The 16,187-nt window shown below is 40.4% G+C and overlaps 1 protein-coding gene across 1 annotated transcript in view; it reads right to left on the bottom strand.

The window, feature by feature from the left end:
- htra1b (HtrA serine peptidase 1b) overlaps positions 1-15,704 on the bottom strand; it is a 53,324-nt gene extending 37,620 nt beyond the window's left edge. Inside the window, exons 1-3 of the mRNA XM_068002295.1 lie at positions 14,938-15,704; positions 8,224-8,323; positions 3,424-3,628 (exon numbers count right to left, since the gene is read on the bottom strand). Coding sequence (XP_067858396.1) covers positions 3,424-3,628; positions 8,224-8,323; positions 14,938-15,370 — 738 coding nt within the window. The 5' untranslated portion in view covers positions 15,371-15,704. The remainder of the gene's footprint in view (positions 1-3,423; positions 3,629-8,223; positions 8,324-14,937) is intronic.
- Between the last annotated feature and the right edge of the window lie 483 nt (positions 15,705-16,187).

The raw sequence follows: 16,187 nt of genomic DNA, 5'->3' as shown, positions 1-16,187 counted from the left end.
TTGCAGTTTAATTTATTTGCTCAACTTCTATTGAAACATTTTAATATCAACAAACTGAACTTTATGTACTACACTGTATCATATACCTGTAGAAACAATACATGTGAATCATGTCCTCCAGGAAGTACAATCTACCAATATCTTCCCAACTTTGTCAGCATTTCCTGAAGGAATTTAACTTGTTACACAATGCATCAAAAGTGTAAAACTTGGAATTCTTTGAAGGTAATATTCATTTAATTTATAAATGAGTACTTGAAGCTGTATGAATTGATGTTTATGACTGTATGTGGAGTTCAGAATGGGTTTATACACTAATTGGATCTCCAGAGTGATGCAGAGTCAGCAGACTGATATTTATGCTTCTGATATATCACAGGGTGGAGATGGGGATATCTGTGTATATCACAGGGTGGAGATGGGGATATCTGTGTATATCACAGGGTGGAGATGGGGATATCTGTGTATATCACAGGGTGGAGATGGGGATATCTGTGTATATCACAGGGTGGAGATGGGGATATCTGTGTATATCACAGGGTGGAGATGGGGATATCTGTGTATATCACAGGGTGGAGATGGGGATATCTGTGTATATCACAGGGTGGAGATGGGGATATCTGTGTATATCACAGGGTGGAGATGGGGATATCTGTGTATATCACAGGGTGGAGATGGGGATATCTGTGTATATCACAGGGTGGAGATGGGGATATCTGTGTATATCACAGGGTGGAGATGGGGATATCTGTGTATATCACAGGGTGGAGATGGGGATATCTGTGTATATCACAGGGTGGAGATGGGGATATCTGTGTATATCACAGGGTGGAGATGGGGATATGTATATAATACACTAGACATGGGGATATCTGTGTATACCACTGTGTGGAGGTGGGGATGTTTTTGTATATTACAGTGTGGAGTTGGGGATATCTGCTTATTTCACAGTGGGGAGAGGGGGATATCTGGGTATTACGGGTGTGGAGATGGGGATATCTGTGTAAATCATGGTGTGCAGAGGAGGATATGTGTGTCTATCACAATTTGCAGAGGAGGATATCTGTGTGAAGAGAGGGATATCTGTGTCTATTAGTGTCGAGATGGGGATAGCTGTATATTTAATTGTGTGGAAATGGGGCTAAATGAGTATATCACAAAGTGGAAATGGGATATCTGTGTATACCACAGTGTGAAGAGGAGGATATCTGTATATATCAGAGTGGAGAGGGGAATATCTGTATATCACAGTGTGAAAATGAGGCTATATGGATATATCGCATTCTGGAGATGGGGATATCTGTATATCACAGTGTTGTCAGGGGGATATCTGTATATCATAGTGTGGAGAGGGGATCTCTGTATATCACAGTGTGGAAGGGGGATATCAGTGTATATCAGTGTCCAGATGGGGATATCTATGTATGTCAGTGTCAAGATGGGGATATCTGTGCATATCACAATGTTGAGCTGGGGATATCTGGGTATATCACAGTGTGAAAAGGAGTATATCTGTGTATATCACTGTGAAAATGGGAATATCTGTATATATCACACCGTGGAGTTGGTGATATCTGCGTATATCACAGTGTGGAGAGGGGAATATCTGCCTATACTGTGTGGAGAGGGAGTTATCTGCATAGATCACAGTGTCGCGATGGGGTGTATGTGTACCTCAGTGTCGAGATGGGCATATCTGTGTATATCACAACATGGAGTTGCGGATATCTGGGTATATCTCAGTGTGAAGAGAAAGATATCTGAGTATATCACTGTGGAGTTGGGGATATCTATGCATCACAGTGTCAAGATGGGGTTATCTGTGCATCACAATGTGGAGTTGGGGATATCTGTGTATATCCAAGTTTGCAGTTGACACGATTCTCGGAAATATAGTAAACAATGTGGAGGATAGTAACAGACTTCAGGAGGACGTAGACAGACTATTGAAATGGACAAACACATGGCAGATGAAATTTAATGTAGAGAAGTGTGAAGTGATGAATTTTGGTAGGAAGAATGTGGAGAGGCAATAAAAACTAAATGGTACAATTTTAAAGGAGGTGCAGCAACAAGTTGAGAAGACTGTTAAAAAGTGTATGGGATCCTGGGCATTATTAAAAGAGGCTTAGGGTACAAAAGCAAGGAAGTTGTGCCACACCTTTATAAAACACTGGTTAGGCTCAGCTGGAGTATTGTGTTCAACTCTGGGCACCACACATTAGGAAGGATGTCAAAGCCTTAGAGAGGGTGCGGAAGAGATTTACTATAATGGTACTAAGGATGAGGGACTAGAGTTATGTGAAAAGACTGGAGCTGCTGGGGTTGATCTCCTTAGAACAGAGAAGGTAAGGGGAGATTTGATGGAGGTGTTCATAATCTTGAACAATTTTGACGGAGTAAATAAGGAGAAACTGTTTCCAATGGAAAAAGGGTCGGTATCCAGAGGACACAGATTTAAGGTGATCGGCAAAAGAAGCGACATGAGGAAACATTTTTTCATGCATTGAGTTGCAATGATCTGGAATGCACTGCTTGAAAAGGTGATGGAAGCAGATTCAATAACTTTCAAAAGGGAATTGGAGGGAAAAAATTGATAGGGCTATGGGGAAAAAGCAGAGGAATGGAACTAACTGGATAGCTCTTTCAAAGAGCTGGCATAGGCACAATGGGCTAAATAGCTTCTTCCTGTGGTGGACCTACTATGATACTATGATCTCAGACTGTAGTCTGTTGTGTTACAAAAGGCTGAGCGAGCTAGATAGCGATAGTGATTATTATTACAATGATATAAATCAACTAAGAAAACTATGCACAAAACTAATAAGTAATTAAAAGATTATTTGCCAAAGTAATAAATGTTTAAAAACTGATATAGTTAGCATTTGAAAAGAATGTTAAATCCACAATTTGTGATGAAGCATCAGATCAAATAGTTGTCAAAATTTTATTCACTGGACTTTCGATGCCAGAATGGTCTAAATGTTATTGAGGGGTCTGGGAACATACACCCGCAGAATATGGTAGAAATAACAATGGAATATCCTGAGTAAAATAGGATAATAATTGTGCAATCCAGCCAGCGAGTCATGTCCCAAGTGGCTTTTACATTGTATTAAGTGCGTCATTGCTCTATGTAATTCTAAGTGCATCATTACTGGCATAAACTTCTGCCAATTGCATAAATGATACAAGTGCTTTATTGAACTACAATGAGCTTCTGGTGCAGTCTGAAGATAAAACTGATCATTTATAGATTTGATTCTGAAACTATGAAAGGCTGCAGTTTTTGGAAGATAGCTGTTCAATACTGAAAGAATCAGTAGTTTCTGCTCATATTAATATGTAATCTGTAAGAGATAGGAAATAATATTTATTATTACACCACATGCTAACTAGAATGTCACAGAACAAAAAACTTACCGGAGGGTCTATTTTAATTAAAGCAAGATCTGCTTTTTCATCTATGTCCTTTATTTTGGCGTTATATGTGGCTCCACTTCTGAGCTCCACTTTCACTCTCTGCTTGTTAGTAACCACGTGTGCATTAGTCACTATCAATCCATCCTCAGAGACAATGAACCCTGAGCCACTCGCAACAGACAGTTCACGATTGGAATAAGTTGCCCTAAAGTAAATAAATTAACAAATTACTTAGAGCTATATTGGGTTTACTGTGTGTTGTGTACTTTTTAATACCTTAAATGTGTCTGGATTGAAACCGAACAAAATCTCTGTGCAAACATGTACCTTCAGTCAACATGCAACAAAACTCAAGAAAAGAGATGTTGAACTATTTGCAGTAATTCTTATGTTTGAATGCAAAACTCGTTTAATTACATTAGATCAGAAAATACCGATTTCCTCTCCATTATTTCTTATGTAAGTATCGCCCAATTTACTGAATGCAATTAACTGTTTAAACCACTTATTTACGAAGTTTTGTATCCAACACAGGTTCCTGTCTATTTATTTGCATGTAAACGTGATTTCCACCAATGAAATTAGTCGCTGTAGTCAATCCTACAATATAAAGCACATTGAATCAATACAAATTTGCCGCTAATATTTTTACTTTTGATTTCTATTGGTTTATTGCCTCTGTCTAGATTACAATCACAATTCAAACACAAAAATGATTCCAGGAAAGGATAGCCAATCCAGGAGAAGCACATCACTGGCATCAACAGAGCTCTTTAAATAACATAAGCCAGTGGTTCGTAAGCTGTGGGGCGTACCCCAACAGAGGGTTGTCCAGGTGTGACATGAGATGAAGGGCGTGGAGGGAATTGTCCATGAAGGATGTTCACCAGTAGTTCACTACTTCTTTAGATTTCAGAAATAAAGAGATAAATAAAGCAGAACATCTTTGGACAGTTTGTGCACTGTGTATGTCACTGGATTTTCACTCCCGTCCCCCTCCCCGTGATGGATATCAGCAAGTGACTGCAGATTACGGAAGGAAAATGTTTACAGCTGAATGAAAGAATTGCTTGGGGACTCATCGACATAGCCAGACTTATTATGCTTGACGGAATGCAGAGTTAGGATTTGATGATACGCAAATAACCTTTTAAAGATATTGGGCCAGATTTTGCTTTGAGCGGCGAATGAATGGCACAAGCTGTTCATTAGACTTGCACTTGCCTCATGGGGTTTTGCATGGCAAGTTGCTGTCAGCCAACCATCCAAACAGCACAGCACCCTCTACAGGGCATCTGGGACCTGTGTGACCAGGGCAAGCAACTGTGTATCTCCTTAACCAATCAGCTTGAAGAACTGTTAATGAGCCACATACAGTCTGATCCAGAAAGTGTAAGTTAGAACAGTGAATTCAGTGTCAAATCAGGCACAGAGAGGGAAAGGAAGATAAAAGAGTCTGAAGGAAAAAGTAAACATTTTATTTAATTGTTTTTAAATCTCCAACAAATGTTGTGCCTTTGTTTAAGAAGGGCGGCAGGGAAAAGCCTGGGAACTACAGACCAGTGAGCCTGACATCTGTAGTGGGTAAGTTGTTAGAGGGTATTCTGAGGGACAGGATCTACAGGCATTTGGAGAGGCAGGGACTAATTAGGAACAGTCAGCATGGTTTTGTGAGAGGAAAATCATGTCTCACGAATTTGATTGAGTTTTTTGAAGGGGTAACCAAGAAGATAGATGAGGGCTGTGCAGTAGACGTGGTCTACATGGACTTCAGCAAAGCATTTGACAAGGTGCCGCATGGTAGGTTGTTACATAAGGTTAAATCTCATGGGATCCAAGGTGAGGTAGCCAATTGGATACAAAATTGGCTTGACGACAGAAGACAGAGGGTGGTTGTGGAGGGTTGTTTTTCAAACTGGATGCCTGTGTCCAGCGGTGTGCCTCAGGGATCGGTGCTGGGTCCGCTGTTATTTGTTATTTATATTAATGATTTGGATGAGAATTTAGGAGGCATGGTTAGTAAGTTTGCAGATGACACCAAGATTGGTGGCATTGTGGACAGTGAAGAAGGTTATCTGGGATTGCAACGGGATCTTGATCAATTGGGCCAGTGGGCCGATGAATGGCAGATGGAGTTTAATTTAGATAAATGTGAGGTGATGCATTTTGGTAGATCGAATCGGGCCAGGACCTACTCCGTTAATGGTAGGGCGTTGGGGAGAGTTATAGAACAAAGAGATCTAGGAGTACAGATTCATAGCTCCTTGAAAGTGGAGTCACAGGTGGATAGGGTGGTGAAGAAGGCATTCGGCATGCTTGGTTTCATTGGTCAGAACATTGAATGCAGGAGTTGGGATGTCTTGTTGAAGTTGTACAGGGCATTGGTGAGGCCACACTTGGAGTACTGTATACAGTTCTGGTCACCCTATTATAGAAAGGATATTATTAAACTAGAAAGAGTGCAGAAAAGATTTACTAGGATGCTACCGGGACTTGATGGTTTGACTTACAGGGAGAGGTTAGACAGACTGGGACTTTTTTCCCTGGAGAGTAGGAGGTTAAGGGGTGATCTTATAGAAGTCTATAAAATAATGAGGGGCATAGATAAGGTCGATAGTCAAAATCTTTTCCCAAAGGAAGGGGAGTCTATAACGAGGGGGCATAGATTTAAGGTGAGAGGGGAGAGATACAAAAGGGTCCAGAGGGGCAATTTTTTCACTCAAAGGGTGGTGAGTGTCTGGAACGAGCTGCCAGAGGCAGTAGTAGAGGCGGGTACAATTTTGTCTTTTAAAAAGCATTTGGACAGTTACATGGGTAAGATGGGTATAGAGGGATATGGGCCAAGTGCAGGCAATTGGGACTAGCTTAGTGGTATAAACTGGGCGACATGGACATGTTGGGCCGAAGGGCCTGTTTCCATGTTGTAACTTCTATGATTCTATGATTCTAATAATTAAAAGCTGAAGGAATGAGACACCACACTTATAAAAGTTAATTTTCAGTCCAGAGAGGTTGTTTGGCAGTAATTAAGACTTACCATGCCATTAAAAAGGTGCTTAAACAGGAATGGACAAGCCCTAACTTTGTTAGGCGAGTTTAATCCGTACCTATGAGGTAAGTACAGGGACTTCACGCCGTTCAATACATTTGAACGGTGAGTCAGACAGTGAGATGCCGTTTTCGTGCAGTTTTTGGAGGAGCAGGGCATCTCGGACAGCAACTTCTGGATTTTCGCGTTTAACTGCGCATGTGCGGTTGCCGGCAGTTACTGTCAGATTTGTACATAAATAACGGTGAGCACTGTTAGCCTCACTGTTATTTTCACAGCAAAATCCGGTCCATTACATTTTCTAGGTCGGAGTCACTGAACAGAAGGTAAAAAAAATTAACCTTTCACTTAACCAAATATCAGCTATGTACTTATTTTCATATGAAATATATTGTAAATAATAAATAAAAAGCACCCAGAGCCTGTGGCATTCATACTCTTTAAGTTGAGCTTTAGAATTAAGATCTGTTTTTTGGAAAATTATATTCAGAGATTAAAAGTGACACAGATTAAAAGCTGCTGTTTGCTTTCTTTTGGTTGAATCTCATGACAAGGTCTCCTGTTTATGGAAATAAGAATAATGTTGGTTATTTCTCCAGCCACCACCGTGCTAAGTGATGGGTAATGTGGCTGAGCGTACAGAGGATGTCCTAGGCTTGCTCTTCTTGTTATATCATGAGACCCTAAGTGGCAAATAAATGGTGCTGGGTAGAGCAGGCTGTGCCATGATAAGCCTGGACTGAGAGCTGTGATAGGGTGACAACATCCATTTCATACAGAGGAGGGGAAGGGAAGAAGTGAAAAAAGAGAGAAAAAAAACAAGTCCATTTGACCAGCAAGAAGCAAGTGCAAGAAAGTAAGTGAACGGAGCAAGTAAAACTGATTTCCAAGAATTGTTAGACATAGCAATTTTTCCAAGTAAACTCAGTTATTTCCCAATGTTGCATTTTGCTTATGTTCAGTGCGAAGTATTCCAACATTGGCTTTTAGACTTTTTTTGTCCAAATGTGTTTTGTTATCAGTTGTAAAAAGTAGTAAATCTGCAGTTACTTGTCGACATCCATCACAAGAGTGACGCACTTTGCTTGCTGCCTCTATCTATTGTACACAAAGAACGAAGTTATAAGCAATCAATGTTTGGAATTATTCAGTTAAGAAACCAGAAGGAATGAAAACTGGACTGGGAATCCAACCTGGCATTGAAGCTTTGAACCTGATAGCAATGAATTATATGCAGCTTACAAGGCTTTTTTGACAGCCCTATTAACAATGTTCCGCTCTATATATTCTGCATTCTACCTGCAGAGATTTATCTATATAAATCAGATCTTTGTTGAAATAGCCTTGGCCAGTACTTATGCACATGGAAACCCAAAACCCAAGCTATCATTTAGAATGTGATTGTGTGATGGACCATTACTGATGTGAGAACTAGACCAATTATATCTTCCAGAACCAGAGACTACGCTTTTCCCATCTCTCTCATTTGACTTTTTTAGAATTGAGTTTAACTAATATACAGATAACATGCGAGCATAGTCACACATGGTTTAGTAAAAGATCTTCAAGCTTCTTCCTCAATCCCTCAGATAGCCACCATTTGTTAGACTTAGCAAAGGATCTCCAAAGAAAAGCTTTTTCAATAAATGACAGTACATCCTTTTCTAGTCGTCACTTGTTTGCAGAAATGCTATTAACAAACTGAATTATAGAAAGAGTGCATGAAGCAACACAATGAGGGGTTTGCATACCTACGAAAAAGTTCAATGTGAACCACAGCAGGAGCAATCTTATCCACCACGTCTGCAATAAAATTATATTTGTGTCGCAGGCTGTTTGGGTCATTCTGACCTGCAAGCAAAAAATTAATTAAATTAATTAAACAATTATCATTCTTAAGTAATTACTTTGAAGTTAGGGTATGTGATATACATTGTACAAAATTAATGACTCCATGTGAGAATGTTTGTCATTATTAACAATGAAAGAAAATCCCATGAAGTACAAACAGTGTTGGTGAAGTAGCTACGTTTCAGTTTATATACAGAAAGCATTGCATTTGAAGCTTAATAAAACCAAATGTGCTCAAGAATATAGCATTCATTAAAAATAAAACTCATGTAAAGTTATTCTGTACAACTATTATGAGATATTTTGGGTTTGATAAATATCAGATACAGAAAAATTTCATTGCAGTATATAACATTGGATCCAGAATTATACTTTCCTTCAAAGGCACAAAAATAAACAGCAGCCCACGTGTCTGCCAGCTCTGCCTTGCCTTATGCTACTGGCTCCAGCTAAACGCATAGTAAAAACAAAAGCACTCCCTCAACTCTCTCTTAAAAATAATCCAGCTCAAACCTCAATGTACCTGGACAATCCCTGCTCTGATAAAAATGACCGAACTCCTACAACCACCAGCATCGCCCGCTACAGACCTGTCAGAATGCTGGCTTCTCATTGTACCACAGAGAAGTTTCATGAAAAAGATGAAACAAAAAAATAGCATCAGTATAAACGGTGTAATGCAACTAACCTTTATGAGAGGTCAAGAAGAAGACAGGTGAGGAAACTGAAAATGTAATAGTGGATCCTCTTCAGAGTTTGGAACTAAGGTGCATTTTTGGGGTAGGATTGGGAGAGGTTTATCTGTACGATAGTTGAATTGTGAGTGTGTTGTGGTATAACTGAGTTGTCTACCAACAAAGAAAAAGAAAGAACTTGCATTTTATATTGTGCCTTTCACATCCTCAGGACACCCCAAGGTGCTTCACAGCCAATGAAGTACTTTTGAATCGTAGTGACTATTGTTATGTAGGCAAATGTGGCAACCAATTTGCACACAGCAAGGTCCCACAAGCAAGAATGAAATAAATGACCAGATAATCGTTTTTTAAGTGGTGTTGGTTGAGAACATCGGGAGAAGTCCGCTGCTCTTCTTCAAATAGTGCCATGGAATCTAAGGACAGACGGGGCCATGGTTTAACGTCTCATCCAAAAGAGGCCACCTCCCATAGTGCTGTACTGACGTGTCATCCTAAATTGTCTGCTCAAGTCTCTGACTCAGCGGTGAGAGTGCTACTATTAAGCCAAGACAAATATACCTCACATTTTGATGAATACAAAACTAACTCACCTCCCCACATGCACATTCTAGAAAAAGCTTTGAACTGTCCTTTTCCAATTCCTTTTATGTATTTATTCAGTTATTTGTCATTTCTATTTATTATTAATACCAAGAAATTCTACCAAACTCTCCAATTCTCTAATTAATTTCTGCTGAAAGCATTTTCTCTGTCTAATGTTGCGTTCACTTTCTGATGAGGAACAGCTGAAGGCTCAATTCAGAAAAATGTCCATCTCTCCCCAGATAGAAAAGAAATGTAAAATCTCTGGCTGCCATCCTGTCTGGCTGTGTGTCCATCCTCATCCTGCCTTCGTTCTTACTGTCAAGAAAGTTCAACACTTCTACAGTGCTGCCTCCCTTTTAGTCCAAGTAGGACTGTTGCCTAACACTGCATGCAGTTATCTTTCTGTGGGGATGGTTCTTAATCAGAAATTAGAAAAAATTGTGACATTTGAACCACCTCATTTTAAAGTTTACAAAATAATCTGGAAAATACAGGAGCGTCAATTTGGCCCCATTGAAGTTTCTCGACAAAACTTTTTAAAACATCATTTTTAGTTGGTGCTCCAAGTTAATGTATTTTTTGAATTTGGGCTGGATAATATGATTTTTTTTTGCAGCGTCTCAGCTTCAGAATGTGTTTCCCAGTATCTATTTCTCTGATATAGCAAGAATTTCTAATGAAAATATTTCTAACAACTAGGGAATTTTCTTCTTCACATGCCACAGGGTAGGTTCATTTTATGACCTGCATGCAATAGCAATTTTGAAACCTGAGCACACACCTACTACTAAAATAGCAACATAATGAAAAATTACCAGCTTACAGGACAAAGTCAGACAGAAATGCTAATTTACATCAACAAAGCTCATTTACGTCAACAAACTCGCCACACTGATATGGGAAATAGTGCTAGTGATGAGGAGCTTAAATAATGTGATGTTCATTAATAATCAACATTAGCACAAATAGTGCCATGGGATCTTTCATATCTAGATGACCATGGACTGTGGCTGTGAAGTCATTGATTGACACCATCCCCTTTGAAGGTGTCAGAGCAGTTGGCACAGAGTGTTGAGAGGAGGTATCATAGATTAATTTTTTTTGTAAGTTACGTGGTTCTGTCATTCTGCTTGCAATAGAGCATTTAAATCGATCCTTGTTGGATTTCCAAATGGAACACACTGACTCCTCCCTCTGCTGTGCTGGATTTCCATCAGCCTCAACAATGACCTCCTGGCACTAATAATCCCACAGCTGACAATGAGGGAAAGAGATAAAGTATTACACTGGAACGAGAGTACAAACTAATTTGTTCCAAATCATGGACTAGGCACACAATTAAATGGTAAACACATTATGGCTTATTCACGAAGGCTGCACTCTTCATCCACCCACTGAAAATGCACCAGTCTTCATGGCAATTTTGCTCTATTGTGCTTTTGAACAACTGCTTATTTGATTTCTGTAAAGAAAGCCTGTGGAAGATATTTACCCTCTCAACAATTTAGCAGTTTTGATTCCTTTGGAAATCCAATCCTTTAAATTATAACAAAGCCTGCTGCGAAAGATACCTAGTGCTTTTTAAAAATTATTTTAAAAGGTTTTTATTGAATTCAATAATGTTTACATACTTTGTTAAACTATGGTTCATTGCCGATTACTTACAATGTATTTATGGAGGCATACAGTGAGGGTTTTACCTAGCTTTGCATATTTTGTTAGTATAGTATATTGAGGGTCAACAAGGTTAGGGTGCATCCTTGATAGACACAGGGCTTGGATCAGATGAGTAGGTCAGAGAGCTCGCTGACTGTGAGCTAATGTGTAGTTTCTTGGGGGTGTCATGTGGGCAGTGAAGAGGTGTTATCGACTTCCCAGTCAACTGTGTAGGTCTAAAAGATTATCATCGGGAAGGCAATTAGGGAGATTGTGGGAATAATGAAGGTGGGGTGGGTCTCTGGAAAAAAGCCATATGTGATGGTATTTCCCTAGTTCAACGTGAAGCTCATCTATCGATCACTCAGATTGGGAAGTGTCCCACAAATAATTTGTCCAAATGTTGGGTTATAGCACATTTGATGAAGTCATCTTTTATTTCTAAAAGTGTATGGGTGAGTCAGCAGGTTACAGGGGTCCTTTCTCTTTTTGGAAGGAGGACAAGTAGACAAAGATCTGAGGGGATGATGAGGCCTTCAGAATCTCAAGCAGCAACACTCAAGGGACACGATCTGATTGTATGGATAGTGTACCTGTTTGGTTGCAGTTAATCAGCATTGTCAGGCTAAAGAACATCTAATTCTAAAATTAGAATGTTTATTTCAATCTAGGTAGATGCTTATCACAAAAACAGGGCAGGAATAGTATCAAAAACCTCAAGTCACATATTCACAATCTGTCCATTCAGCATTTAGATTTCAATGCTGACGCACACAATAGCCCATTTTAACAAATTGGCAATTGAACTTATAAGTGACGCTTTACTTTATATTTTGTCCAAGTTAAATAATGAATCTGGCTTATCTAGCTTCACCTTAGGGAGGGTGGGCAGGTTTTATAATGGGCGGGCAACCCATTCTGCCAAATTACCATCCAGGCAGTGAAGATGAAAATCTACCCTCCTGTAGGCACCTTTATGTCTCGATACTTAACAGCTTTAACGCAAACATTGGACAGTGGCACAATTAAACTTGCAGAAAATGCATAAACTGTAAGTACACAAGATTTCATTGTGCATTTCTTCTGTGTACACTGCTTTCAAATCACTTATTCCCAATTCACACACTGCATAGTGCTGGGATTTGGAAAAGTAGACCCATTTCCACAGAAAATGTTTATGTTACATTGAGTCTACTGTGCAGAAACAGGCCATTCGGCCCAACAGGGCATGCTAGTATTTATGCTCCACATGAGCCTCCTCCCTCCCTACTTCATCTAAACCTTTGTAAACAATTTTACAACACCAAGTTATAGTCCAGCAATTTTATTTTAAATTCACAAGCTTTCGGAGACTTCCTCCTTCCTCAGGTAAATGTTCAGGATGTTCAGGAAGGAGATCCTGAACATTTACCTGAGGAAGGAGGAAGTCTCCGAAAGCTTGTGAATTTAAAATAAAATTGCTGGACTATAACTTGGTGTTGTAAAATTGTTTACAATTGTCAACCCCAGTCCATCACCGGCATCTCCACATCATCTAAACCTATCAGCATGTCCTTCTATTCCTTTCTCCCTCATGTGTTTACCTAACTTCCCTTAAATGCATCTATGTTATTTGCCTCAACTACTCCATGTGGGGACAAATTCCACGTTCCAACCACTCTCTAGGGAAAGAAGTTTCTCCTGAATTCCCTATTGGATTTATTAGTAACTATCTTATATTTATGGCCCCTAGTTCTGGTCTCCCCCAAAAGTGGAAACACCTTCTCTACATCTACTCTTTCATAATCTTCAAGACCTCTATCAGGTCACCCTACAGTCTTCTCTTTTCTAGAGAAAAGAGCTGCAACCTGCTCAATCTTTCCTGATAGGTATAATCTCTCAGTCCTGCTATCATCCTAGTAAATCTTTTTTGCACTTTCTCCAGTGTCTCTATTTCCCTTTTATAATATGGAGACCTGAACTTTCACAGTACTTTGTGAGGTCTAACCAAGGCTCTATACAAGTTTAACATAACTTCCCTGCTTTTCAATTCTATCCCTCTAGAAATGAACCCCAGTGCATGGTTTACCTTTTTTATGGCCTTATTAACCTGTGTCACTACTTTTAATGATTCGTGTATCTGTACCCCGAAATCCCTCTGCTCCTCTGCCCCATTGAGACTCTTATTATCCAAGCAGTATGTAGCCCCCTTATTCTTCCTACCAAAATATAATACCTCACACTTATCTATATTGAAATTCATTTGCCAATTACATGCTCATTCTGCAAGTTTATTAATGTGTTTATTATGTAACTGACTTTGTGAATAAAACAGGTTTTAGAAAGAACACTCACCCTTCAATAGTTTATATCTTGAAGTGCAACACAAGCATCCTGAATAACTTCCAAAATGAAGTCCATACATACAGGCTACTCCTCTTAATTCAAAGTCATTTAATTCAAATTACTGGATAATTTGATTTTTAGCACAGAAAGGTCTCAATTATCAGGAGTAGTCCACAATTGAAACAGCCTCATACTTCAACAGCATTGATGCTATAACAACATTTATATAGCGCCTTTAACGTAGTAAAACATCCCAAGGCACTTCACTGGAGCAATTATCAAACAAAATTTCACATCGAGCCACATAAGGAGGTAACTGGACAGATGACCAAAAGCTTGGTCAAAGAGATAGGTTTTAAGGAGCATCTTAAAAGGAGGTGGAGAGGCAGAGAAGTTTAGGGAGGGAATTCCAGAGCTTAGGGCCTAGACAGTTGAAGGCACAGCCACTAATGGTGGAGTGATTAAAATCGAGAATGCACAAGAGGCAAGCATTGGAGGACTGCAGAGATCTCGGAGGGTTGTAGGGCTGGAGGAGGTTACAGAGATAGGGAGGGGCGAGGCCATGAAGGGATTTGAAAACAAGGATGAAAATTTTAAAAATCGAGGTGTTTCCAAATGAGCACAGGGGTGATGGGTGAACAGGACTTGGTGTGAGTTACGATATGGGCAGCAGAATTATGGATGAGCTCAAGTTTATGGAGGGTGGAAGATGGGAGCCAGCCAGAAGACCATTGGAATAGTCCAGTCTGGAAGTAACAAAGGCATGGATGAGGGTTTCAGCAGCAGATGAGCTGAGGCAGGGGCGGAGATAGTCAACATTGTGGAGGTGGAAGTAGGCAGTCTTGGTGTTGGAGTGGATATATGGTTGGAAGCTCATCTCAGGGTCAAATAGTCAATAAGCATAATCATTTACTATATATATATATATATCTCACAAAACAGATCAAAGTACAGCACACGTATCCAAACCTGATTTTGTTTCATAAAATGATATATAAAATATCATCTTATGGCACACCAGATACAGTATGGACCCATTCTTCCATGTATATCGATTGTCCATTCATCGTTTTTATCTAGAAAAGGTATATTTAACCTCACTCAAAAGATAAACTCATATAATTTTAATCATGAAGTACATAAGAGCAGATAAGCTCGTGCATTCTGTGTTCAGACACTAATGATTAAATATATGGATACTAACCCAGATGCAGATACTATTGTACACTGGTCCATGTATTTATCGAGCATGTATGCACAGTAAGAATTGTGCATTCTCAGAGATGCTGATTAAGTAACAATAAACACAACTGTACACATCCATCCATCGCCCAGCACAGGCGCTCTTACCCAGTCCGCAGGCTCCCCTCTGGATGAAGATGACGGGCGGTTGGTTGAGTTTCTGAGCCCGCCGGCTCACCGCCTTCAGCTCGCACACATTGCGGTAGGTGCTGCCGTCGCTGCCGCACACCGGCTCGCCGTTAACGCACACACAAACGCCCTTGATCCGCCGCTTGCCCGGGTTGGCCGCCGGCGGCACCGAACACTTGAGCCCCTCGCCACATCTGGCCGCATCCGCCCGGCCGCCGCACGACTCGCCCTCGGCCGCAGCGCACAGCTGGCAGCAGCTGCAGGAGTCCAGCACCTGCCCGGCCAAGCAGTCAGGGGGCAGCTCGGGGCAGGTGGACACATCGCACAGCTGGGAGCAGCTGGGGGAGCGCCTGGTGATCCTGCCATCCGCCAACAGCCAGCAGGCACACAGTACTGCAGACAACAGCATCATCTTCAATAAGAGCCAACTTCACAAACACTCAACTCTGCTTCAAGTCAAAGTTCATTAAAGAAAAAGTTTCTTATTAATAAGTTTCTTTAAGGCGTCTTCCAGAAGTTTGCAAATCAACAAGTGTCTCCAAAAAAAAAACAAAACCACCTCAAAAACTATGAGATTCGCGTGTGCAAAAAGTTTGCAATTCAGAAAGTTTGCATTAAGTTACGAAAGAAAAAAAGTTATTTCCAGTTGCCTCCGACTCAGGCAAAGGACCGTCCGCTTTATCCGGAGGTCCGATGTCATTACAGCGATGCGGCTCCTTTATAACAGCCCAAGGGATCAAACTCACCGACCGTCAGACACAACACCCGCCCGCAACCATTGGTCTGCTGTGGGTGACGCGATCTCCCCCTCTATCACCGCCTCTTCCACTGAGATTTTGCGGTCCTGCCCGGGCTGATTTGTCTGGTTGTTCCCCGTTACAGGATAGATTCTGTAAACTGCGGCTTATCGAGTTGTCACTGTTGAGCATCACACTATACAAAGAAAAAGACACTGTCAGCTCACAAAAAGGATAAGGCAATTACTAAAGAGCATTTTTAAAAATCGCCTGAAATGGTTCACGTTGAGAGACAGAAAGAGTATAGTTTGTTAAATGGTATTTTAATCCTGTTTTCTATTATAACTGCTCAATTCCAATATTGTGATGCCCAAAGGCGAAGTCGAAGGTTTTGTGTGACTGTCCGTGCGTTGCAGATAGGAGACTAATCTTGAGACAACGCTGACTGATTTAGCCCCAAATTATCCCGATAGAGTTATAATCATCTTTTAT

This window comes from Heptranchias perlo, chromosome 21 (genome assembly GCF_035084215.1).
Source record: "Heptranchias perlo isolate sHepPer1 chromosome 21, sHepPer1.hap1, whole genome shotgun sequence".
In the NCBI taxonomy this organism is placed as follows: domain Eukaryota; kingdom Metazoa; phylum Chordata; class Chondrichthyes; order Hexanchiformes; family Hexanchidae; genus Heptranchias; species Heptranchias perlo.
Note: the sequence above shows the minus strand (reverse complement) of the source record. Positions and strands in the feature narration are given on the sequence as shown.